We start from the raw sequence: 26068 nt of genomic DNA, 5'->3' as shown, positions 1-26068 counted from the left end.
TTAGCTTACTGTATGTAAGAAATGGGAGGGACTTCACTGTCCACAACCACTTCCTCAGTGGACAGTAAGAATCTTTACATTTGTATGTTTATGTGTGTATGGTGTGTTTGTAGCAGCATATATTTGATAATACTTTTGTAAATGAAAAATACAGAGGATTTCTTTAAAAATTGAAAGGTATAGTAAAAATGTATCACAAAATAAAACACAAAATAAGGGAGCTGGGGGGGAAGGGAAGCAATGGATTTGATTTACGATGCATTAGATTCCAAGCCCTGGTGCCTAGGCTGAAGAAAGATGTCTGAATGTAGAACTGCTGCTTTGATGTTAAAAGGGATAGAATCCAGCCTTCCGTTTCCTGCATCAAAAAAACCAAACAAAATAAAATCAGTGCTGTACTGAACATACCAAACAAGATCAAGAGTGAGGCACAAGATGATGGTGTCTGAAAGTATACCAGGGATTAGAGTGCCACAGCTCAAGATGGCATATTGAGAGGGGAAGAGGGTGGGCGTGGGGAATAGAGATATCTGGCATTTAATGTAAGTCATGAATCATCATAGAGTGGTTTGGAGCTAATCTTGTCCTGGATGCTGATAAAAGCTTGTGGCCCTTTCAGCTTCCCCTTATAAATCACACCTAGTTAACCTGCAACAGCGGATCTTTGCTATCATGGCATTTACTCCTGTTCTGCCTGTATTGCTTTTGAGTCCTCAGAACAGTATCCTATCGCGTAAAAGAGCCACCAGTGGCTGAGGCCAAAGCTTAACAAAATACAGAACAGATCTCAGTGCTTGTTTCTGTCCCCTCCCCTCCACCTCCCCAAGTTCTGTGTCGAAACTTCCTCTCAAACAGCCCTTGAAGGGATGATGAGCTTCTAGACTGGCAGGCCTGTAGGGCTAATGATCTACCTTCTCTCAGACGTCACAATGCTGCACAGAGCTGTGGACTTGGGAAAAAAAAACAAACCCAAGAAGAGACCAGTTTGGTAATAGCCTCGAACTTTGCTTTGCCTCAGAGATTCTGGGGTTGTTGAGCCTGGAGAAGAGGAGGCTGAGGGGAGACCTTATTGCTGCCTACAACTACCTGAAAGGAGGCTGTAGCGAGGTGGGGGTCGGTCTCTTCTCCCTAGTAACAAGAGATAGGACAAGAGGAGACGGCCTCAAGCTGCGCCAGGGGAAGTTTAGGTTGGATATTAGGAAAAACTTCTTCACCGAAAGGGCAGTCGGGCGTTGGAACAGGCTGCCCTGGGAAGTGGTTGAGTCTCTATCCCTGCAGGTATTTAAAAGACTGGTAGAGGTGGTGCTCGAGGACATGGTTTAGTGGTGGACTTGGCAGTGATAGGTTAACAGTTGGACTCGATGATCTTAAGGGTCTTTTCCAACCTTAACGATTCTATGATTCTATGATAAACCCCATAGCTTTGACTGCTAAATCCACTGGATTTGGGCTTCTCTGCTTCATGTCCTACATGGAAATACTATCAGACTTTAGATGTGTAGCTTTCAGTCTAAAGCTGGATACTGTTTGTTGGCAGTACATCTATGTTGCTTCACTTAGGCATATATAATCACAGCTGATGAAAACTATTCATTTTGGACAATGTAATTTCTCAAACAAGCATCTTTTCTGTAGCTTTAAGATAAACAGTATATCAGAGAGACAGGGGGGAATGTCTGTCACTACCTGTCCGGAAAGAAAAACAGAAAAAATGTACAATGTCACAGGCTTTGTCCGTATCCCACAGAAAAATATTAATATTCAGCTGTTACTTATTTAGCTCTCCAGGATAATGATCAATGTGTTCAGTAGGAACATGAGTTGAGGTATAAATATCTTTGCTAGCATGTCTTTCATGGCCCTCATTAATATTCCATGCAGGAAGCAGGAGAACTCATGCTGCATGTTTTGTTATTATGTCTGTTTCCTGACCACAACAACATCATTACCATTCCCCCTGCCTTCCCTCTTCAGGGTTGTAAATGGCTCTTAATGGCAGCATGAAATAAAACAGCTTTCCAAAGAAAAACTGAGTCCTATTCAGACTGCCCTCAAAGCCAAACACCCAAACTTCACAAGTTAACTTAAAAAAACTTTTACAGTTTTTTAAGCTTTTTTCTAAGTTACAATTAAGACTTGCAAATGCTGCCTCACATGGTGATAGGGCTCACTGATTTGAAAACCTAGTCTGCTATTGGCCCTATTAGATGTGAATGAGCAAACCAAAACATGACCACTGGTAAAACTCTCTGAAAGAGAGCACACATGAACCAGATCTAAGCCTAGTCCTTGGGGCTCTTGATACAGGGACTGCACTGCCAGGCGATTTGAACCAGGACTTGACGCAGGGGCACTGTGTTGTACTCTCTAAATGCTTACACCACTCAACACTAGGTCTAAGAAGAGCTATTATTTATAACATCTGTAACATGACCCTAGTCTTGAACCTGGACCCAGCTGAGGTATATACAGTTCAAAATGAATACCTGTACACATTAGGCCACCCAAATTTCCTGAAGAACATTCTGTATTACATTGCAACAAACATTTCCATTTACACCATTAAAAATAAGGCTAAACCTTGCAGGTTTGCCTGTCTGCTTACATGTAAATGTACCATTTCCTGAGTTATCTAGAAGTTTGGCAGTCGTTTTGTAGAGTACTACCTAAGGCCTTTCCAGATGGCCCATAAATCATGAGCCATCCAATGACCACTGATTTACAGGATCTAGAGATGCTCAAAATGTGCAAAATTAATTGCACATTCTTCAGAGTTAGAGGTCAGTAGGGCGTGATTCAGCCTAGCTACAGGACAGCGCTCAGCAACACTTACCTAGAGCAGTCATGTCCAGTCCACGATGAGGGACAATAGCACCGATTCGGTCGTATGCACTTCCCACCATTTAAGCAAGGCAACTGGCAAACAGCTGCATACAAATACACAAACACACAGAATTGCATTAATGAGCACACCCACAACAAGCTGATTAAGGAACAGGGCACTGAAAATCCAGCCTGCATTATTCTGTTAAGAACAGACTACTCTCGAAACTACAACATTAAACATGAGCTGTGAGTCTGTTGTAAAAGATGGTTTGCTCTGGAAAGGGCAGCCTTAGAAGCACATCTCTGCTGAATGTGATTTGACCCTCTCTACTACTTTTGCTGTCTGCTGCAGTGCATGAGCTGCATGAAACAGCCAGTGTATTATTTTACGTTGCCTTAAAAATTCTGTTCTTTTTGCTTCAAGTTCAGGCAAAAAAAGGAATGCAAGTGGAAGCAGGAGGAGGAACTAGAAGAGAAGAGTCGGAAGATCAACAGAAGAATAGGCCTTATTTCTAGGAAGAAAATGTGGGTGCTTATTTGAAAGGAATGTGACGGCTAAAGAGTAGCCAGGACAAGCAGACACCAGACACGGTAAAAAAGTATAGAAAGAGGGAGCATAAACAGAGAAAGTTAAAGGTCAGAAAGCCATCTACAGATGAACAGCAGGCAAGGAGTAAAACTTCACACAATGGCACCTGTATAGAGACAAGAAAAGAAGGCAGAGAATGACAGTAAGTTCCTGAAAGACACTGGATAGCCATAAGAGGTGTGACTAGGCGGTACAGGGCATTTGAATTAGAGAACAAACACTAGCCTGCCTGGTAGGGTTGTGCTGGGCCAGCGTGAAATGGCTGCATCTGCTTTTGTGTGACAGCCTAACCCAAGAATATCAAGAAACCAGACAAAAGTCAAAGCTTCAAGTCTTCCTATCAATTTTGAGACTGGAAGATAAAGCACCATACAATTTACAAAACAGATTTAGAGACTCACTTAATGAGGTCCTTCAAACACAGACATTTATATCGCAGGAAAGCTGAAAGACGTGAAGCCTTTTAAGCAGATAATGCCATAACTAGAGGACAGAGCTAAAGATACCAGTGAGGACAAATGCTGGGTAATATTTTTGCAAGGAATACGCGTCAGAAAACACTGATTAAAATGGAATTACAGGAAATGGAAATGAGTAATCACAGGAATGCGAAAGGAGATAGAAATACACCCCTCCGATTCCTCTGGGCCAAACACGAACAAACAATGGCAGGAGGTTATTGAGATGGACCATCCCTGTGCAATTAAGTGCACCAAGTTTGTCATGTTGAAAATGACTTCTGATTCTGCAATGAAGCATATGAGTGAAACATCTTTAGCTCTCACTTTATGCACATAATTATTCCTGTGAGACCAGCAGTTAATCCAAATATTTCTCATTTCACTTTGCTCTGTCATGGCAAAAGGTCAAGACCAGTAAGTAAAATGAGAAGCGGTTTAGTAACTTCATAAGCAGTGGTTAAGAGCTTTTATGAATGGGCTTTGGCACAGATGCAGTTGCTCACTAGAATTTTTTCTGTAGCTACCAAAAGGCAAGTCAGCCTGAACAGAGTTGAGTTGCTGGCCCAAAAGTGAAAAAGCCATCTATCCTCCTCAACCACCTATGCTTATAGCTGCAAAGTTTGTGAAATACGACAGGAAATGATACATTATGTGCTAGGCAATTGTCCCTTCAAAAGACAGTAGTTCTGAGTTAAAATGTTCACTCTGGAACTTCAATTTGCTGAAGGATGGTTGGGTTTGCAGTGTATCACACAGCTTACCCTCCAGACTCACTATTCTTATCAGTTGAACAAATAATATGAACATTCATTAACAAAAGCACGAATTCCTCCTCCAGTTCACCCTATCAGCCACTCTGAAGTCCTGCAGGAAGGTAAAACTGGGCTTTCATGTTAAGGCCCTGTTAACAGTAGTTTAAGGTGCAGCTGGACAATAAAAATACAGTGAACAAACTGTAAAATAATTTTTAAAAATAGTTAACATTTATTAGTGATGGAGATTTAATAATGATTGAAAGACATTTCAATGATTACTCAATTGCTATGGGTTTTATTGGCTATTTCCACAGGGACAAGCCTTTCAAAAACTGACATTTGTTTAGTCTTGATGTGGAACCATATATCCCAAACTTGGGTTCAGATATTATCCCTAATTACAAATCAGCCTCATCTGACACAAGCTGACTTGCCAGGACACAGGTCTGGTGCCTAGAATCACTCCTCTCACTACCCCTCACTATTTTGGTGTGTTACATGCCCTTCAGCCTTGGTTAGGTACAAGTAAGAGTTCTAGTAAAATGCAGCGCACGTTAAATTTGTTCAGAGAACTTAGATGATACCTAATGTAAGGTACTCATGTACCATGTATGGTGTAAGGTACCATGTACCCATTAAACTCAACAATCCTTAAAATAATCCTTGCTTTGCTCTGCCCTCTTGCCTACCTCAGAACTCGGGCAGTAAGTGGGAATCCCCCAAACCAGACAGCTATGTGGTGAAAAACCTCCGTAGTACCTGCAGCTTGTTTGTGAGTTTAATGGTGACCTGCATGTGCTGAAGATCAAAATGAAATTCTGACTCTTCTTGGAATGGACAGACTAGTTTTATTCTTCTCTTTGGAAATCCTCTCTCCTCTGAACTGCTTTTTGCAGAGAGCACTCTTGTGAATGCTGTCTATTCTTTCTAGGAGCAAACATTTCTGAGGATTTTAAAGACTCATCAGGGACTACTGTGATAGTCTGCAGCTGAGGACAGCAAATCCTCCAGGAATATTATTGCAGGCCTGGGGTTTCCTGTGAGCAGCTTAGTAGTTCTACAGAGTCCTTAGTGAACTGTGCTAGGTATTGATAGTAGAGTCACAAAAAGTGAGAAAAAAATGCAGGTGAAAGGAGTTTTACCCATATGGCAGCGTGATCCAGTCCATCCAGGAGGGCAGTCACACTGGTAAGGGGCCACACAGCGACCTCCATTGAGACACGGCAGAATGCATATGGCTAAGGAGAGGAGAAGAGAACCAGTGAAAAGAATTATCTCACATGAAAGCAAAGAATAAAGCGTACAAGAAAAGAACTTATGTTTAATTAGAAACTCTACTACCCCTTGAAGTGTTGGCATGCAGTATCAGCAGAGTTGAGTAGGATCTACCCACAAGGCATAAGCAGCAAATATGACTGGCATGGCAGCCAGAAATGAGAAGGAATGATGACAAACAAATGGACAGACTGGAACAATTGCTAGAGTCCTTCAGAGGCCTATAGGCTCTGTGGTCACTGGAAATGACCAGGGCTGTTTGCTTGTTTCTCAATATCCACAGACATTGCCCACTTCTGTGACAGTTGGTAACAAGATCAGTTCATGCTTTAATTACAAACAACTTGGGTTGTTCGTGGTTTCTCTGGGGTCCCACATGTAACATCCAAACCAAGATAATCTATGCACTGCCCATAGAAAAACACTTGATCTGGGCCAGTGAAAACATGCTGAGACAGGTGACGCCACAAGCCCCCCTTGGAAAGACAGCTTTAATACAAAGCATTTTGAGTGCAACAGGCTGACTGTGGCTGGAAGCTTTGGGGAAGAAAAAAAGGAGATACCAAACAGCTGATGGCCTCTGGACTGAGCACCAATCAAGCTATACCGGTCCTGTGAGCAGATCTGCAAAACTGTCCAATGTGCACACTGTTCATGAATTAAGTACCTTCACAAAACTACCATCTGCACTACCCTAACTGAATGAAGTACTTGTGTGAACATGCTTTAATCAGAGCAAGAGTTGAGCTGGGTCTCAAATTTGGACCCTTGAGTGGCACTTCCAGTGGAGTTTTATACTGGGAGGGTGGATGGGGGCTGCAGAGGACTGACGCAGAGCTTCTTCCTCTTCCGCTGCACAGCAGAGGTCAAGCTGAGCAGGTACAGTCAGCCTGGATAAGAAAAGAATGGTGAACTTCCACAGAGCTCACAGGATGAACCCATATCACCAAGAATTACTTTTCTGTATTATTAAAATAGTAGTGCTCTGCATGTTTTTTAGAAGGGTCAAGCCTCTCTCAGGAAGATGAATCTATCTTGTTATCTGTGAAATGTACTGTGAACTACAAGGTGACTGCATCCTGTCAAGAGCTCTGTGGCCTCACCTGTGGCCTGATCCTGACAGATCAGTGATCAATGCTAGCACTCCAAAATCCCTTTGACTTCTGGAACAAACCCTCAACTCCAAAGACTAAATCTATTTTTCTGTTCACTGGTGCACCTTGCTTGACAAGCAATGCTGCAAAATTGAGGTGGCACTAACCAATTGTGGGAATCTTTTTCCCCTCTCCTCACTATCTAATTTTTATCTATTTTAAAAAAAAAAAAAAAAAAAGAGAGAGAGAGAGCGAGCTAGTGCCTGTATCTGCATGAAGTGTGATCTGGCTAGTCAGCTGCCTGTTCATTTTCCTCATACAGGAAAACGGAGTCTGAATTGGGATGACAAATCAGAACGACGCGGGGCATACAATTTGTCCTCTGCTCCTGAAGAATGCATTAAATATCATTACTAATGATAAGGTAAGGAAATCAATTCTGGCATGCCAAACACAATTCTGCCAGACACAGGACTCAGTTCTCTTCTGCTGAAACTGTGAAACATACAGGACTGAGTTTGCATGTCTGGCTATCATGGTACTGACAGACATAGGGACAGCAAAAGAGGAGCTGTGTGAATGCACTATACAGCTGGAGTTTCTGTAAATGCAGAAGGACAAAACTTGCTGAACTTCTTTTTATTTTGTATCTACAGCTAATTCGTGCCATGTGAAACTGACACCGCCACAGAGAAGACTTGAAAGCTGCAGAGCTAGATTCAGATGACCATTTTAAGATGTGATACATCTACCTAGCAAAATGCTTGAACCACATTCCTCTCCGTGAACTATAGGAGGAGGTGCCACATCTTTTGGTAGGTCTCCATGTATACTCAGAGCCAGGCACAGTGACACCACCTCAGCTGCAGATGTTCTTGGACATGCTAAAGCTTTATATCAAGGGCCATACTGAGTATTAAATACAGTAAGGGTACTTCCCTTTTCTACCCACATAGACCCATGCCTAACTATGTGTACAATAATAAGGCTTCTTGTGCAGCAGCTACGCCAGTATGAAAAGGTTAGCCCTCCCAAATCCCTTGTGCTAAGATCATCACGAAGAAAATGGGAAACATGGCACAAACTGGCATCCCCAATCCCCTCATCCCAGGGAATCTCTGACAGACCCAAGAGTCAGATGTGGCTCTTTTCAACCAGAACAGATCCAGTTCTCTAACTATTCAGACATCCAGGCCAGGAAAAGCCAGCCCAGAATTTGTGGGGTACAGGTACACAGGTCAGGAAGGACAGCACAGAAAAGGTGACACAATTGTATTATTTGAACATAGAATCATAGAATCGTTTAGGTTGGAAAAGACCCTTAAGAGCATCAAGTCCAACCATTAATCTGGCACTGCCAAGTCCACCACTAAACCATGTCCCTAAGCACCACATCTGCACCTCTCTTAAATACCTCCAGGCATGGGCACTCAACCACTTCCCCGGGCAGCCTGTTCCAGTGCCTCACTACCCTTTTGGTGAAGAAATCTTTCCTAATATCCAATCTAAACCTCCCCTGGCGCAACTTGAGGCCGTCTCCTCTCATCCTATCACTTGTTACTTGGGAGAAGAGACCAACCCCCACCTGGCTACAACCTCCTTTCAGGTAGTTGTAGGCAGCAATAAGGTCTCCCCTAGCCCTCCACACTAAACAACCCCAGCTCCCTCAACCACTCCTCATAAGACTTGTGCTCCAGACCCTTCACCAGCTTCGTTGCCCTTCTTTGGACACGCTCCAGCACCTCGATGTCCTTCTTGTAGTGAGGGGCCTGAACACAGGATTCCAGATGGAGCCTCCCCAGTGCCAAGTACAGGGGCACTATCACTTCCCTGGTCCTGCTGGCCAAGCTATTCCTGATACAAGCCAGGATGCCATTGGCCTTCTTGGCCACCTGAGCACATTGCTGGCTCATGTTCAGGTGGCTGTCAACCAACACCCCCAGGTCTTTTTCCACCAGGCAGCTCTCCAGCCACTCCTCCCCCAGCCTGTAGCGTTCCAAGGGGTTGTTGTGACCCAAGTGCAGGACCCGGCACTGAGCCTTGTTGAATCTCATACAGCTGGCCCTGGCCCATTGATCCAGCCTGTCCAGATCCCTCTGTAGGACCTTCCGACCCTCCAGCAGATCAGGTTTGTAATCACAGACTGATAAAAAAGTAAGCTAAGAAACAAATGCAGCCACCAGCAGAACATTCACATGCCTTCTGTTCTAACCTCTGTTCTTTCCCCAAAACCATCATGTATTGCTATTAGAAACAGATTTTGGAGAACTGAAGCTGGCTGTTCTTCAATCATAGTGAAAGAGCACCCACAAACAAAATCGCATCAAAGTTCTTGTTTTGGTTTGGAGATGTCAGAGGATGGTCATTTGTCTAGAAACAAGCAATCAGTTGGTCCTTTCTGTTCTCTCTAACTTGTCAAGCAGAATAACGTAATGATTTTTATGGTTTTGGCTCTTATGCCTTTAATTTTCCCAGCTGGCTCACTGAAGTAAATTCACTTGTCTTATCTACAACATCCTTAAAATTACACTTAGGGATGATATACATACGCTCTTCACAGAGACGACCCATCCAGCCATCTGGACATGAGCAGGCATTTGGTCGCTCACAGACGCCACCATTCTGACACGGGAATCGACAGACAGCTGAAAACAATACAATTTCATGACAAACTCAAGATGGTTAATTAGAAGCTTAGAAATTCAGCATCTTGCACAGATCTTTGCATCTGTAAAGTTCAGAGTAGAACAAACAAATGTAGTGAAGTTCAGAAACGTAACTTGGCTTTGATTTCAAGGGCTACATTGTTTTCTGGCTCTGTGTGTCTGACTAGGTCCTGTGAACAAGAGCGCGGAAACTGTTAAGACAATCAAAAATTGCCCATGGTAAGATTGAAAACTTAGAAGGTTTTAGTGTAGTTGGGTAAATTATTTGGACAAGGTTTCAAGGCTGACACTATGCTTTATCTGATTTTCCCCACTCATTTTTGTAAAACAACAAAAAAACACCCTACTCCAAACAAAAAGCGTTACCTTTTTTTTTTTTTTCCTCCACTAAATTAACTCTAAAATAAAAGCAAGCTTTCTTCTAACCTTGGTATGAAACACCAAGATAATGCCATCTGGCATAATATAGAGTTTGTTGAAAGTAAGATTAAACACTGTGGTAAAACAAGCAATTTTTATTGCACTATCATCCAGTATAATGAGGAGCAACCAATAAAGGTGCAGCAGTGGCACAGTGAAGTGTTTACCTGTGGAACCCAAAGTGTGATTATAAACGTCACTTAGCATTCATCCTGACTGGTGCTCCTTGGCTCGCACACCTGTTAATAAGCACCTGATCATAAAAATGAGGAATTTGAAGTGGACTCTATCATGCTAGCCCAATATTTTGCCTGGAATGGACAGGCTTTGGACTTCGTCATCCTTTCTATGATCCTTTCTATCCTTGCATTGTATCTTGGCTAATATATCCATGGAAAGCAGGACTACTTTACGAAATCAGGTGGCAAGCCAATTACAAACATGTTAAGACCTAAAGATCATTGGAGGAAGTACAATCCTTGTCATGTTGGTGTACATACTACACACAGAAGATCAAAAATTGTGGCTTCGAGACGATACTACAGAACAAATAAGTAATCAGACTAACTTCTAATTAGTGGTAGTTATGGACACAGAGTAACCTCAGGAAACTCAGTCTGAACTCTTAATTGCATCCTATCTTTAATTAGTTACTAGGTGAGCAAAATATGAGTTTAGGCTTTGAGTGTTTCAGATCTTGTTCAATGTTAGTATTGAATACAAACAGTGGTTTAGAACACTGAAACCCTGTTCAGACCTGAGCTCCACATTGGAAAGAATGCACATCTTCCCCTGATAGAGCCGAACTTGAGTCACTCTTGCAGCTGAGCCATGCCAAGCTGCAAGCTACAGCTTGCAGTCTGTTGAAATGAGGCCAAAGCTTTTGCCATTTTATTTTTCAGTCTCAAGAGCTTTCCCATCAAATGTCAGCTGATAATGAGAATGGGGAGAGACCTTAGGCCCTGACAGGTTCATAGAAGTTGCAATATTTTAACAGGTATTTTAAACTGTTTTTGTTGTAAAGATATCTATGACTATGCAGACAGCTTGTCTCTAGGTGTTGGCTAAAGCACAATAGTGTGCCAACCAGATTTCCTTTGTGCAATGAAAAATTGTGAAAGTTGAATCAAAAACCATTTAAAGCTTTGTGTGATCCACACCACTTAAACGATATGCCATTAATGTATAATGGGATGGGAGGTAAAAAGTTTGTGTATAAATGATATCCCACGTTAAATTCAAAGCCTATGAAAAATCGTCTCTGAAATGTATTTTCTCTCTCCCTGTCAATGGAGAAGATGCAGATATTTAATGAGTTACAGAAAAACGCTTTGGATGGCAACTCCATCCCGCTCAGCAATCCAGGATCTCAGGCAGAGATAGGCTTTTCCTGGATTTATGCCCAGGCCCTGGTTGTGAAACTGAATGAGTAAGACAGTATCATCCCTAGGTGTGCACTTGTTAGACACCAATTTAGGCAGGCAGAGACTCTGTGTCTGTAGCTGTGGGGATTATTCTTCACTCGACAGACAAGACTAGAGGAAGGCTTGGGACGGGAAGTTACGCTGGGATCACATTCTCTTTTTTTGCTACTGTAAAAGCAAGCAGGGCAAATGCAGTCCTGATGTGCTGGGGAGAGAATGGGAACCATTAACTGTGACTTCAGTTAGTGGTAACAGATCTCACATCCACAGTATCAGTCTTAATCTTTGAGATCACCTTGTAAATCCATCCCTGAAAGTTATCTCCACAGGACACAAAAGCATTGCATTGCTCCAAGACAAACATGGGTAAGAAGGGGAAAAATAAATTCTGGTATCTGTTCTCAGGTTTGCCAAAAAGCTTTCCTGTGATTGCAAGTGAATAATTTCCTCCATGCCTCAGCTGCCCTCTCATAATGCTCGTTTGCTGATGGGGTATGAACTTTTTGGTCAGTAGCTCCACACTGACCACTCCCAGTCAGCAAGATGTGGGCAGAGGGCAAATAGACAACACAGATTTTAGAGTATTTCAGAGAGAAAAAATTGGAGTCAGACAAGCTGTGTGCATCTGTGCAGCCTGCTGAGTCCTGCAGGTGTTTACGATCAGCAGATCCAGGCTAATACTTCTCACCCCTGAAACTCAGATCAGAATCTGGCCTGCAACCTCTAACCAGCAGTGATCCAGGAAAGTGCAGCTGTGGTGAGAGCTCTCCCAAAGCAGCTAACGAAGTCTGCTTTTTAATTATAATATTTACATTAACTAACCTGTTCAACCGGACCAGAATGTTTCAAGCAGGCTCAGGACACATTAATAATCAACTCACAGGCCAAAACCAAGAAATGCAGCATGAGTCATTACAAGGAGTGCTTTCATGTTGCTTCTGATGTAGACCACAAAGGCTTGGCTCCTGTAGGCCTTTTGTTAGGCAAATCCCTCAAATGAATTATAAAGCAGTTTTAAAAGATTATTTTGACATGTGTCATGAAAACGCAGATCGGTCCTCTCAGAAACATCTTTGGTCCTTTTTAGTTCCCCTTTTAGGTGAAAAGAGGGGGGAATATTGTTATTCCTCTCCCTTCATATACCAAAAGGCAGGTTATTCTGCTTTGTTTTCCTGCACTACTCCCTGATCATCTGTCCACCTCATCGCTTAGTTTTTTGAAATAATTTTCCCTAATACTTATTCTTCTGAACAGACCCAGTAGACACCATGGTGTTGCAAACAGGACACATGTTTGACAGTGCTTTGCAGATCAGCCCTTCCGGGTTGCTAGAACCAGTGGCAAGAACCTCTCTTAGCAAAAAACTACAGCCCTTGACATACAGTTCTGTGTAACTAGTAAATATTAAATAAGAATAAAAAATAAAGCTGGTGATATTAAAGGGGCAGTTGAAGAATCTGAAGTGTTACAACCTGAAGAGATAATATCCAAATAATTTTGCTAATGAATTCTAGCTTAGGTAGAGTAGTTATTATGCAGAGATCCCTTGAATTCTGTAGCCACCACAGTTTAGAAAGAAATAAGATACTTGGCAGACTTTTCAGAGAGGGCTCGGTGCTTTCTGATCTGAATTCTCTCAGTGCCAGGAGGCACACAAGGTGCGAACATCGTTCTTCCACTTCGATCGGTCCGTGGCTGCGTGCTCTGGAGTCAAGGGCCACAGCGCAGTCTTCCGTCGGTTTCCCCCTCAGGACACGACCAATCCAGCTCCATCTCCTCCTCCTCACTTCGTTACCAATTTTCTCCACCCCCACCATTTCTGATGCTCGTCGTTTCTGCAACTTTTTATTTTTTTTTCTGGGAGGAGGTAGTTGGCCTCCTGCCCAACCCCCATGACTTGGAGGGCCAGTGGTTTTTCTGTCAGGGTGGCCTTCCCTTAGGCTGCGTTGGTTCGTGGCACCTTCTTCAATTTTATCTGGTGCACCCTCCAGAGAGGGATCCCCTATCCACTACCCAGGGGACGCGCCTTCTAGCCGTGCAGCCCCAGCCGAAGGGGCTTGGTGCTTTGGGAGTGTAAATTTCTAATACAACTTTTGGATAACTCTTGACATCTGAAGTAACTCAGGTGCTTTTACTGTAAATCTTCTCTACTTGGCTACTCGACAGACGATTCTTCATGGCAGTGGCAAGCCATGGTCACATAACCAGGAGAAACCTGTTTTTCAGGAGCAGCTTCTCTATTCCTGAAATGTTCAGGAGCTGCAAGCCCACTTCTTTGGCTCTGGGTCTCTTCAAGATGATCTACTGATACGTGATTTTTAGGCAAGGCAATTATAACTATCAGATAGATACAGAATTTTAACAGAGCACCTGCTTTCATAGAGTAGGGCAACTCAGCTTGTCTAGGTCTTAACATTCATAATATTTTGCTGTCAAAATTCATAAAAAAAAAAAAAAAAAAAAAAAAAAAAAAAGTTGATGAGGGGATCCTGATTAGTCAGGCCTAGCACAGTACAGAATCCTCCATTTCCAAGGGGGTTCTGACCCAAACAGAAATCACTGAGGAGGGAAGAAGTATTGTTGCCTCTATTTTCGAGGGAGGGAAAATAGACACGGGGAGCTGAGACTTCCAGGGGGAGAGGGAGACCCGACAACTTTGAGGATGGCTCCAATGTTCCCAGATGAGCATTCTGGCACCTCTCCTCTTCTGTGGGAGTTCTTGAACTTAGGGAATGGGGCTGCTTGTGACTGGCCGCTGATGTGCCCTAAGGTTTTTTGCTTTTAATACTCACATTTCTAAACAAAATACCTAAGGTTCAGTTTGTAGTATGGTTGCTGTTACACCATCTGAGATAAGACTTCAGGGTGCAGCTAACTGACTGCTCTATAGCTACCTGGCAGCAGAAGGCTAATCAAGCTTCTAATACAGAAATGGCAGATGGCAAGGTCTCTTCCATCAAAGCCCTGTGACCCTGCCACCCTTTTGCTATGCCTCATCCTTGGTTTTAAGTTATTGTTTGAAGGTGCTTATATCTGTTTTTAACTGTTTAGTTTATTATCCCTTCTATGTTTTGTGTTGGTTTCCCCTATTTTCTGTTAAAAACTTTTTATTTATTTGAATCATCTGTGTGGAAGAGTATATTCTGTAATTTAACCAAGTGAACTTTTTAGCTCAACAAACCAAAAAGTGACATTTTCCTGCTGGTATGCCAAGGGTGGAAAGGCTAGACTTTGTCTTTGGTATTTTGTTAAAACCATGAATTTTCTGTAGTACTTAGTGTGAATTATTTAGTGAGCTATCCTTGAGTATTTTATTGCAAACCAATATTTTCAGCAGCTTCCAAGCCCTAGGCACAGTGAGAAACTAAGCACCCACTGGATCTCTTACTTTCATTTTCTGCAGTGCTTGATCTTTCACTGTGAAAAACTGATTGGCAGTGCTTACCTGAAACAGCTCAGCATGTCAGAAAGATGACTGGTTCTGTCACTTTCTCACAAAAGATGTGAGGAGAGAGGATCTTTCTTAGGTGTGGGATACAACTTTGTAGCAAAAGAACCTGTAAGATTAGCAAGGACTAAAGAGAAAAATTGTGGACACCCTCTCTTTCATTTGGAAATAAAGCAACACCCTGCACTTAAATGCCCTGGGTGAAACCATGACTGCGCTGAAACTAGCAAAAATTTCACTTTTGTTTTTATTGCAGCTAGGATGACACTTCCGTGCTTTTGGCAAGTTAAGATATGCTTCTGTTCATAAAAGACTTACCTTTGCAGGTAGGTGGTGTTGTCCACGTTCCATTTTCTAAGCAAATGCTCCGCAGGGGCCCCTCTAGCATGTACCCACTGTAGCATGAATAGGTGATCATATCTCCATACTGATAGAAGCTACCACGAATCAGAGCATTCTCCGTGTGAGCTGGGGGGCCGCAAGATATCTCTAAACAAAAGAAATCACCCAGAGGCTGGTGAGCTGCAATGCCTACATGATACAGTTTCTAACCCTGGGCACAGCACTTGGCACAAAGGACCTGGGAGGTGCCAGAGAGACACCTCTGATGGGAAATCAGTAAGTAGGACTTCTTCATGGTGCAGACACTCACAGGCAGAACCCGTACATACACCCAGTGAGCAGGGAGATGACCAGGAACAGCAGTTTTAGATAATGCAACAATGGCTACATCCACCATACAGACCAGAAACTTTCAGATGGTCCCAGGATAAACATGAGACTGGGTTTGCAGAGTGAAGTGATGTCATTGTCTGAACTAAACAATATTGCTTGCAAGAAGCCAAGAAGCTTTAAGACATGTCCGCAAAAGGACATTATCCCTTCTGTCAGTGTCAATAAATACAATAAAAGGCAGCACTTCTCCCTACAACCCTTGTCTCATCACCCATAATCTCACAGGAATCATTCTCAGGATATTTAGGGTATCAAACAACCGATCCCAGCTCCAGTGCTTGCAAAAGGTAAATTGAGAAGAAAATTACGGTAGGGCCTAGTAGACAGTAGGACGAATGCTCTTGGGGCATCAACCCACATAGATATATTCTGGATCCTTTTAAAGAAACAACTCAGAAAGAAAGAAAGAAGAAATAGTTCTTCTGTAGAGATGCTTAGGTCATCTTTATGTGCCTGGATCTCTTGGAGCAACCCACTGCTCCAAATGGCAATAGCAGATGAAAGCTCTCTTCTTCCAGGATAACTGCATCTAGGTGAAGACCTCTGCTGACACATCTGTGCTGTCATGCTTCTATGTGATACAGCTGTGGTCACCAGCCCTCTGGAAAGTACCAAGCCCCTGTGGAACTGTACCTCATGTACTTACTTTCACACTTAGCTGTTGCTGGAGTCCAGGTCTCATCGGCATTACAGGTGATCACAGACTGCCCTTTCAGCTGGTAGCCTTCCCTGCACCTGATGGATACGTTCTGACCAACATAAAAATCCACCTCGGAGAGAAGGGCATTCTCTGGGATTATGAAAGGCACAGGACAAGGGTTTGCTGTTCAAAGAAAGGGTGTGAGGGAAAAGGAGAAGGGAGGAAAAAGGGATGGAAGGAAGGAAGAGAATACTTTAGAATAGTTTCTGCAAATTTCAGAAACAAATCATATGAAAAGCAACAGAAATGGATGCTGCATACAAGTCCAATTTGTAATTTAATGTAAAGTTATGAGATTTGGGTCATAAAATAATAATAAAAGGTTTGATTCTCTGCTGTCACATGGCTTGCTACCATACTCTACTGATGCCAGTAGAAGATGTACTAAGGATTTAAGTGGGGAATATCCTGCTTGTTACTATCAAACTATTCTCTCCTGTCCTTCCTATTTACCATAACCTTACTATAAAAAAGAGCCAGACCTATCCTACTTCTTGTTCTGAGGGGCTGGACCAATAAAGAGCAGCAAAAATCCAGGTGTTTGAGCAGAGACTTACAATAACATTCATTAGAATTTAGAATTTCTCTGATAATCTTATTTATTGCTGGCTGTAGGCTTGCTGAGCTATTTTTGCATGGTCTATTGGTCTCATCATGAATGTGGAAAAGGTTGGACTCTACATACAGCAGAGATTGATGCCAGTTTCCTGAAACTAAAATCCTATGAGTCCTTTGTGCTACAAAAATTAAATGTCTCAATTAACCACCCTAAGACTACAGTAGATCTTAAAATTAGTTACAGACACATAGAGCAACAAGGAAGGCTATTGTGGGTTTGTGTGCACAGCGCACATGTGCATAAGGTGCTATTTCACAGTTTCCTGGTTTCAGCTAGGGTAGAGTTAATTTTCTTCTTAGTAGCTGGTATAGTGCTGTGTTTTGGGTTTAGGATGAGAATAAGGTTGATATACACCGATGTTTTGGTTTTCTAAGTAGTGCTAAGCTGTTGCTAAATAGTTGCTAAGCAGTGCTCACACTGGTCAAGGACTTTTCAGCTTCCCATGCACTGCCGGGTGCACGGGGGCTGGGAGGGGGCACAGCCAGGACAGCTGACCCAGGCTGGCCCAAGGGCTATTCCATACCATGTGACGTCATGGTCAGTATATAAGCTGGGGGAAGAAGAAGGAAGGGGGGGACATGGGGTGTGATGGCGTTTGTCTTCCCAAGTAACCGTTACGCGTGATGGAGCCCTGCTTTCCTGGGGATGGCTGAACGCCTGTCTGCCCATGGGAAGCAGTGAATGAATTCCTTGCTTTGCTTTGCTTGTGTGCGCAGCTTTTGCTTTACCTGTTTAACTGTTCTATTTTATTTTACTTCAATTATTCAACTGTTCTTATCTCAACCCACAAGTTTTCTCCCTTATACCCTTTCGATTCTCTCCCCCATCCCACCAGTGGCGGGGAGTGAGTGAGCAGCTGTGTGGTGCTTAGTTGCTAGCTGAGGTTAAACCACGACACACAGAATTACGGAACAATTTATCCAGCCATTAAGGCCAATCTCCTTCTGAAAGCAGGACCAACCAGGACAGAGGTTGCTATGGGACTTGACCAGCTGAAATCTGAGTATCTCCAAGGATGGAGATTTCATGTCCTCTCTGGCTCCCTGTTCCTGTGTTTGACTGCTATGATGGTGAAAAGTTTCTTCAAATAGTTGGAGTTTCTTTTGTTGCAACTTGTGTCCATTGCCTCTGATCCTACCACTGTGCACCTCTGAGAAGAGTCTGGCTCTTTTTATTTTATACCCTCCCAATAATCAATTGTAGACAACAATACGGTCTTCCTTTTGCCTTCTCCTCCAAACTTTTCTTTCACCTGCTCCTCATATATCAAGTGGTTGACTGCAATTGTCTCCATTTTATGCCAGCTTTCCAACTAAAAGGAGCTATGCAGAACACAGCTCGTTCTTTTCTGTCACAAAAATACACTCCAACAAGTTAATGCTCTAACATGTCTCAGTAACTGCTCCTTTTGCTCCTCTGTAAAAATGGGATGCATGCTAACAAATCTCCCAACATAGGCCAAACCAATTTTTTAAACTACAAGTGACAAATTCTGCTCATAGAATCATAGAATCATAGAATCACAGAATCATAGAATCACAGAGTCATAGAATCATTAAGGTTGGAAAAGACCCATGGCCACTCCAGAAGAAATTACAGTACATTTTCACAAAATTCTGCAGAAGTTGCTCTCGTTTACTGTCAGTTTAAATGAAGAGCAGCCTAGCTTTTAGTGCTTACAAATTGAGACCACTTTTCATTACAAAGCAAACACACACGTTTACAGAGAGGCAAGGGATTACTCCATCTTCCATCTCTTCTGCACTCTGCCGCAGGTTCCCCTTCCAAGCTGTATCCCCTCTCGCAGAAATATGCTATTGTACTGCCAACTGTATTGTTTTCATAAATTGCCTTCCCATTCAGCAAGGAAACTGGAACTTTGCATCTGGTCTCTGCAAAGGAAGAGCTCTCATTAATTCAGCTTGATATTAGGCCTGGACTTCCAACAATCCCTGAATTACTCACACGATATGTTTAAAGTAGCAGCCACAGACTAATAACTCATGGAGAGCATTGATGGAGAATTCAGTAGCCCTGGGAAGAAAATGTAGCCAAGCTGGGAAAGGAGCTCCTCCCAGTGATGGATAAAAGCCACAGCCACATGTTTTTCAGGTCAGCAAAATGTGGCAGTGCTGTGGAGGAGAGGACACATTTATGATTTCATACTGGGGTCAGTGGGGCAGAACATGGAAATTGCTCTTGTGACCCTTTACGCCTTCCTTTTCGCCTGACAAGAAATACCAGATGAGATGCAGGATGGGTTTGGTCCAAGATGCTGTCACTTATATTATTAATTGCTCCCATCAAGATTCTCAGCTGTGTTTCTGAAGCCAGCAGGTAGACAGTCCAAGCTGGGTTACCACTGCTACACAAGAGACTCTGTTCTGCGTCCCATTTTCCATTTGATTTTCCTAGGTGGTCTAGGTAATGGGATGACTGAAGATTAAAGTACCAGACACAACACTGTCAGGCAAGAGGAAGAGAGGAGTTGGTGAAGTGGCTGTGCTCAGCCTTGTTCAAGATGGTCTTGACATCTGTTCAGCACTGCTAATGTGTAACTTTTCTTAGGTGCGTGGCTAGGTACTAGAGACCTCCTCTCTGATGTGGATGTCCTCTATCAACTTTCCAGGTTGCCACTATAAGGTCTGCAAAGCATTAGGCACTGCAGTGCACAGTGATCTGTGCATTATGTGGCTGCCCAACACTGCATCTGATGGTCCCTAGCCCTCATGCAGTTTTCACATCTCTGGTGACAGGAACCTAATACCTGCCTTGAGTGGAAGATCATTATCTGTCTTACTTCGGTGAAGCTGTCACAGCATGCTGGTCTCCTCTGAATCTGGGTGTGCAGCTGCGTGTGGAGACATCAACACGTCAGCTCCATATAAGAATGCCAGGAGCAACTACAAAAAGCAAGCAGGATGCTGGGTCTAGAGTCCAGCTTGGGAGACCTGAGCAGGGACAAGAAGAGCCTGAAAGGAAGTGCGATGGGCAAGAAATGAACTAGTGTGCTTCTGAGAGGAAAGGGAAAGTGTGAAGCCCGGACTTTGTATTTTCATGGCAAAGAGGCCAGGAACGGAGAACACTCCTACTTAAAAGTTAGTGATACTCCAATTCAGTAAGCTTCTATATGCTTTACATTTTGAACAGTCATCCAACAATATGCAAGTATCTGTTCAAACTTGGGGTCTTAAGTTTTGTTCTCTTTTTGTGTTGTCAACCTTGTTTCCACCCTCTAATGCCCAGTCCATATGACGCAGACAGTTCTTGCTCGGCACTCATTCTGCTTCATGGCATGAGCAACAGGACCTACTGAGGGAGCACCTGAAAGCAGTTATTTGCAAAATGGTACATATCATGCATTCATGGTGTTTGTTCATGTGAGGAGTGTGGAGGTTAAAGGCTGAGCTGTTGAGACTGTCCTTGGGGCTCAAAGTTCAGAAAAAGAATATCAACTTAATAATTTACTACAGAAGGCTGCTGGGAGAAAAGTCACTTGTCCTCACAGTCCATCACCTTTTGTTAGGCATTTGATTTTCTGAGATGGCAAATAACCTCATCTCTCATTAAGCTTATTAAACTGCAGATTAAAACCTTAGGAAAAATGATGTCTAAGCTCTTTCTGGCTTTGTAACAGGCAGTGCTCCGTGTGACACATTTCATTTTTCAGGCATCATTTTTAATGCACATTACAAATCGTTTCCCAAAAGCAGCTCAATCCCTGGATCATATGATACGCATGGATAAGGGAGGAGCTATTGCTTATCCCAGATCGGAATGTGCCAGGCCATGAAACCGAACAGTTACCTTCACACAATGGCAAGGGTTTACTCCAGCTCCCATTGGCAAGACATGTGATATTCTGGGGCCCGACAAGATGGTATCCAGAGTTGCACACAAAGGTTACATTACTTCTGTATGTGCTTCCTGTAGAAATGGCCTCTGCATTTTCTATTGAGGGATGCGGCCCACAAGTAATTCCTAGGAGAGGAAAAAACTTTTTGGTTTTACACAGACAACGAAGGACATTTTGTCTATCTATCTGTTACACACTGTCTGACGACTCTGTTCCCACACTGAATTAATGGAAAGATGGGAAGAAAGAAGCTGTGAAGTATTATATGGAGAAGGGTTATACGATGCCTTGCCTGCCCTCTCCCCTGGGGTTCAGACTGCAGACACCTGAGAGAGAATGTGCACAAATGTATCTGATGGTGTTGTAAGCTATGAGGTGTGTTCAGTCAAACAGAGTGATCCAGAATATTTCTTCTGAGCAGGTCAGAGGCTGCATTTGCAGTCTCCTTTGCTCCCCGTACAGGGGAAGGCGATCTCAAGATGTCCCCAAGAAAAATGACAGTACTTAAGAAGGATCTTGCCCCCTGTCCCACACTTACGATGGAGACCAGGCAAATTGGTCAAAGGTGAGGGAGAAGAATGCAAGGAGTAGGACTATGACATCACCATGAGAAGACGGGAAATGATTTATTGGTAAAGAGTACAAAATCTTGGCATTTTATTTATAAGCTGTATGAAGTAAGTCATCAATCCTTTTTTCCATGCTCCCACAATTAATCAACTTCTGCTGCACAGAGAGCCAACGTTTGATCCTAGGGAGCAGAGTCTTGATATCCAGACATACAGAGTGGCCAAAATATATTAGCCTTGGCATGGCAGAGGCGAACCATCCCAGCACATGATGTCCAAGGGCCTGCACACCACAATGTAGGGCAAATCAAATATGGCAGGCCACACTCCGCCCTTACTGACCTGAGCATGACTCTATGCTTGTGCCATTTTAACGTGCCAAAAGGAGCTCCCTTCAGATCAGAGCGGAACTGCCAATGAGAATTTCTCTGCTAGCTTTTCCTCTGGCTCCTCCTGTTACACCCCTCCCGCTGGAGGGGAAGGCTGGGAGGAAGCCAGCAAAAGCACTCTCTCAGTTTGTTCCCCGGCTCTCCTGGAAAACTGCCAACATGTTGCTCTGCTTGCTACTTACGCGTGCATGAAGGGGCGGAGGGGCTCCACTTTTTGCCAACGTGGCAAATCCTTCGGCTTGGTCCCTGCAGCTCAAAGCCAGGGTCACAGCTGTAAAAAACCTCACTGCCAAACAGGAACTCCTCTCCCTGAACAGATCCATTTTCTATCATGTCTGGGGGTCCACATGATACTCCTATAACATAAGGAATACGTTCCAATCAGACATAATGCATATGGACTGTCCTGTTCACAGCTCCTCCACAGGTTTTACTCTGAGAAACAGGGAAAGAACACAGTGTTTATCTGGGCATTCCCAGACACTTGCCCCTGAGTAGCAGAACAGTATCATGCTTGGTGCTTCCAGTTCCTGCTAAAAGACAAAATTTATTGTGGCTGTGCTGGCAGGAAGCCTCGGGAAATTCCACTGTTGACACTTACAGCCAACAGCTGAAGTTCACATAAGTATTTATGTAGATAACTCATATTTCGGCACTGCAGTCAGTGGGCATCAAACATCTCACAGAAGTGAAGTACCTTTGAGAATAAGTATCCATAGAGTAACATTTGAAGATGCTAAGTACCTGCGAGTCCTGGCAACTAACGTGTTCAGAGGTCCTCAGTAACTCCAGAAATCATGACCTAAAGTGTCAGAACTATTTAAACTTGGAAGCTGTCTGCACAGCTTTCTTAGGGATACAGGAATAAGGCAGAAAGGTGTAGTGATTTCCTTCACACTATTACCTGCGCACACGAGCAATTCTGCAACTCTTCCAGACTGTTATCAGTGGTACTTACCAAAAATTTTTAGGGAAATGCAGACAGTATGAGTTATAAAGCAAAATGAGCATTAGTGTTTTCTGCTGTGTAAAATCACCCTTGACCAACATTAAGTGATAAACGCAGGTGGAACGTACTTCTGCACATTGGCACTGTGCCACTCCACAGCTTGTCTTCTTGGCAAGTCCGTTCTGCATCACCCTGTGAAATAGAAGAAAATGCTCAAAGAACGACTTTACTTAGTCAACACTTTTCTCCCATCAACTTTAGTATCCACCAATGCCAGGACATTGTCCCTCCATGTGCAACCCACATAAAGAGACAGTTAAATGCTACAGCCCAAGTCTACTAGCAGAGTTTAGGGTAGAACTACTTCCTGCAAAGTGATGGGTATTGTTTATAAACCAAAAGTTTGGGGGGGGGCAGTTAGTCAGTTCTCTTGTCCTTCTCCCTGAATTATCATCTTTCTTGTCAGTTTTACCATTCTAGTTCCGAGGAATGTGTTACGATGAAAAATTTTCTCCTTCCAGGACTCAGAGAAAATCTAACTAGCATTTTTTTCCACAACACTACAAGCTTGTGTTTTATAAACATAACTTACTGATTTTGACCACATCCCAAACACTCATTCTTTAAATTTGCTTATAAATAATGTTCTTTCTTTCTTACGTACAGGCTTTATAGCCAGTCTAATAGTCCAGGATTTATTTCTTATTTTATTCCAAGACATGCAGAACAACATATAAATTTGTCCCTTGAAGTAATGTACTGTCATTACAAAGCAAACCCATTGACAAGGGCAGCTGTTTGACACGAGTGTTGTATGGCATCACACCCAACGGACTTTGCCTCCCAAAGGAAAAAAAAGCAGGACTTCTCTTCAACAACAGGGAGACAGATTGACGATAGGTGGCGAAGCTGGAATACAAAGCTTGGAAGGATTTTTTACTGTATGAAAGCACTGGCTTATTACCTCCAAAAATTACTAGAAAGAGCAGTTCTACCTATCCGTCTAAATGCGAACCCATCCCTCCATCCCCAGTGATATCACATATGTGGCAACATAATGCAAATTAAATTTATTGTTACCTAAGCATTCTCTAAACTTTTTTATACTGAGTGACTGAGTGAATTCACTCCTGAGTGGGTGAATTCACATGCACAAAGTTCTCAATTTATTCCTGGTGTTTTGACAGTACAAAGGAAACACAATCCTGCATTCTTCTTAGTACTCACAAAGCACAGTGCTAAGAGCCAGCCTCTGTCCTGAAGACACCTCACCACCTCATGCCTCTGGACACGACTGTGCCCTACTCTGCCATCACCTGGGGATGGTGGAGGCCATGCTGTGCCTCAGCACCACACCTTCCATCTCTGAATTCACTGCAGCTTTTGAAAACACACTTGAGGTGGCTCTGAATTGGCTAGCCCGAGTCCTGATAATGGGACAGCAGTGCTGCTCCAGAGCTCAGGTGGGGATAAGAGCCCAACGCTCATAATAAAAACAATGGACAGGAAAGAACTTTGTTCCCTTCTTCGTCAGAGAATAAAGCTGCCATTGAACAAACTGAAATCTCTTTGCCTTACTAAAACAAGAGATATCACTTTCATACCACCTCACAATGTCGTAGAACTGAGGGCAGTGGAATTATCAGGAGCTTTGAGTCTGAAAGGCACAATGGAGCAGACATAATGCTTGGGACATTATGAAATCAAGGGAAGAATGCAATCTAACTCCAGCCAGAGAACCAGTTCAAGAGAGCAATACATGAGAAATTAACTCTGTTAATGATTTATTGTCACAAGCATATATAATGCTGTATTTGCAGAGGGCTTAAACAACCTTCAGTTAAAAAAAAAAACAACAACATTGAAAGGTGTCTGCTGAACATGTACCTCCGAACAGGATGCTTATATTTGCTTCAATTACACCCCTAAGTCATTCAAGGACTATCCCAAACATACCAGGAGCATTCTACGGACAATAACAACAACAGCAGATATCCAACTTCTCTTGCAGTTAAGGGAATATATCAATATGGACCAGACATAATACATTCTCACAGTCATCACATGAGAACTGAAAATGACAACTAAAGGTTTAGAATGCTGGAGATTTGAGCTTGCTTACTTGTAATTCATAGCCAGAATCACATTTATAAAGAACCACGTCTTTGTAATTGTATTTAGTGCCAACCACAAATCCATGATCTGGAGACTCTGGGGTCCCACAGGACACAGGAATGCAGATGTTATCAGAAAATGGTGGTACCCAAATGCCATTCTCCTGAAAAACAAATGTAATTAAAAGTGTGAAGGCACCACTTTATATGCTTAATTCATATCTAAATGAAAAAGTTAGGAAAATCATAGTAAAAGCATCCAATGGCTGTGGGTATACAGATAGGGTTAATGTAATATTATCTGTGCAATCCTTAATAAAACTCAGTAATTTAAGTAACACTTTTAAGATGTCAACACACACTGCAGCTCAGCTTTGGAAGAATGTTCAGCTTAGACTTACAAGACGGAACAAAAAGTAAATGGGGAAATAGAAGCTTGGAAAAGCAAGTTCACTTGTACAAGTTCACCTAATAGCTCAGGGAACACATAACGAGAAGAATGAAATCTACAGCTGCCTGATTCCATGTTCTGCATTTCTCTCCTGGCTGAATATCTAACACCATGACTAAGTGCTTCAGCTGCCTTCCCAGGCTTTCTAAGGGAAGTCTGATACCTGACGAGACACTCATCAAACACACCTACTCCTACTTCCACAGATCTTTGAAACAGCAAAATAAGGGGAAAACCTTTCCTTATGAAGTGCTGATTCTGCAAAAACATGCATGCTCAGCTTTCCTCATATGACCAGACTTATTTAAAGAGTCTATTTACAAGCTTAAGTCAAGGTTGTCCACAGTTAATGCGACAAGAGGTTACTAGCAGAACTGATGAGGAACTTTGCTCTTTAACATACAGAGGATTCAAGTTTCTACAGCTGCACAGTGAATTGAAGTCCGTGCTGCCTGTTATTCTGGAGAAAGAGCTCTGCACGCAATCCTCAAAATACATTAGAAATCTTGGACATAATTTTTTAAAATCTCGGACATGATTTATTCCCTGAAATGTGATAAAAGGAATGCTTTTCTAAAGGACAGCATTAGTTTTCGATGGAAGAAGAAATCAATAATTTCTAGTTCTGAAAGTCTATACCTGGAAAACTAGTAATTGCTCTTAGTGGGCAACAAGGACACATAATTTGCAGGACATGCTCTAATTTTTTTTGTTTTGTGCAATTAAGG

At 42.8% G+C, this 26068-nt stretch overlaps 1 protein-coding gene across 1 annotated transcript in view; it reads right to left on the bottom strand.

Moving 5' to 3' along the window:
* Window positions 1-200: 200 nt before the first annotated feature.
* Window positions 201-26068, bottom strand: part of SVEP1 (sushi, von Willebrand factor type A, EGF and pentraxin domain containing 1) — a gene marked incomplete at its 5' end in the record, with an annotated part of 139828 nt that continues 113960 nt past the window's right edge. Inside the window, 11 exons of the mRNA XM_082335984.1 lie at window positions 201-358; window positions 2834-2927; window positions 5774-5869; window positions 9550-9645; window positions 15277-15447; window positions 16340-16516; window positions 18731-18904; window positions 20820-20993; window positions 22009-22182; window positions 22904-22967; window positions 24898-25053. Of these exons, the coding sequence (XP_082192110.1) occupies window positions 328-358; window positions 2834-2927; window positions 5774-5869; window positions 9550-9645; window positions 15277-15447; window positions 16340-16516; window positions 18731-18904; window positions 20820-20993; window positions 22009-22182; window positions 22904-22967; window positions 24898-25053 (1407 nt within the window). The 3' untranslated portion in view covers window positions 201-327. The remainder of the gene's footprint in view (window positions 359-2833; window positions 2928-5773; window positions 5870-9549; window positions 9646-15276; window positions 15448-16339; window positions 16517-18730; window positions 18905-20819; window positions 20994-22008; window positions 22183-22903; window positions 22968-24897; window positions 25054-26068) is intronic.

This window comes from Platalea leucorodia (genome assembly GCF_965183815.1).
Source record: "Platalea leucorodia genome assembly, chromosome: Z".
NCBI lineage: Eukaryota > Metazoa > Chordata > Aves > Pelecaniformes > Threskiornithidae > Platalea > Platalea leucorodia.
Note: the sequence above shows the minus strand (reverse complement) of the source record. Positions and strands in the feature narration are given on the sequence as shown.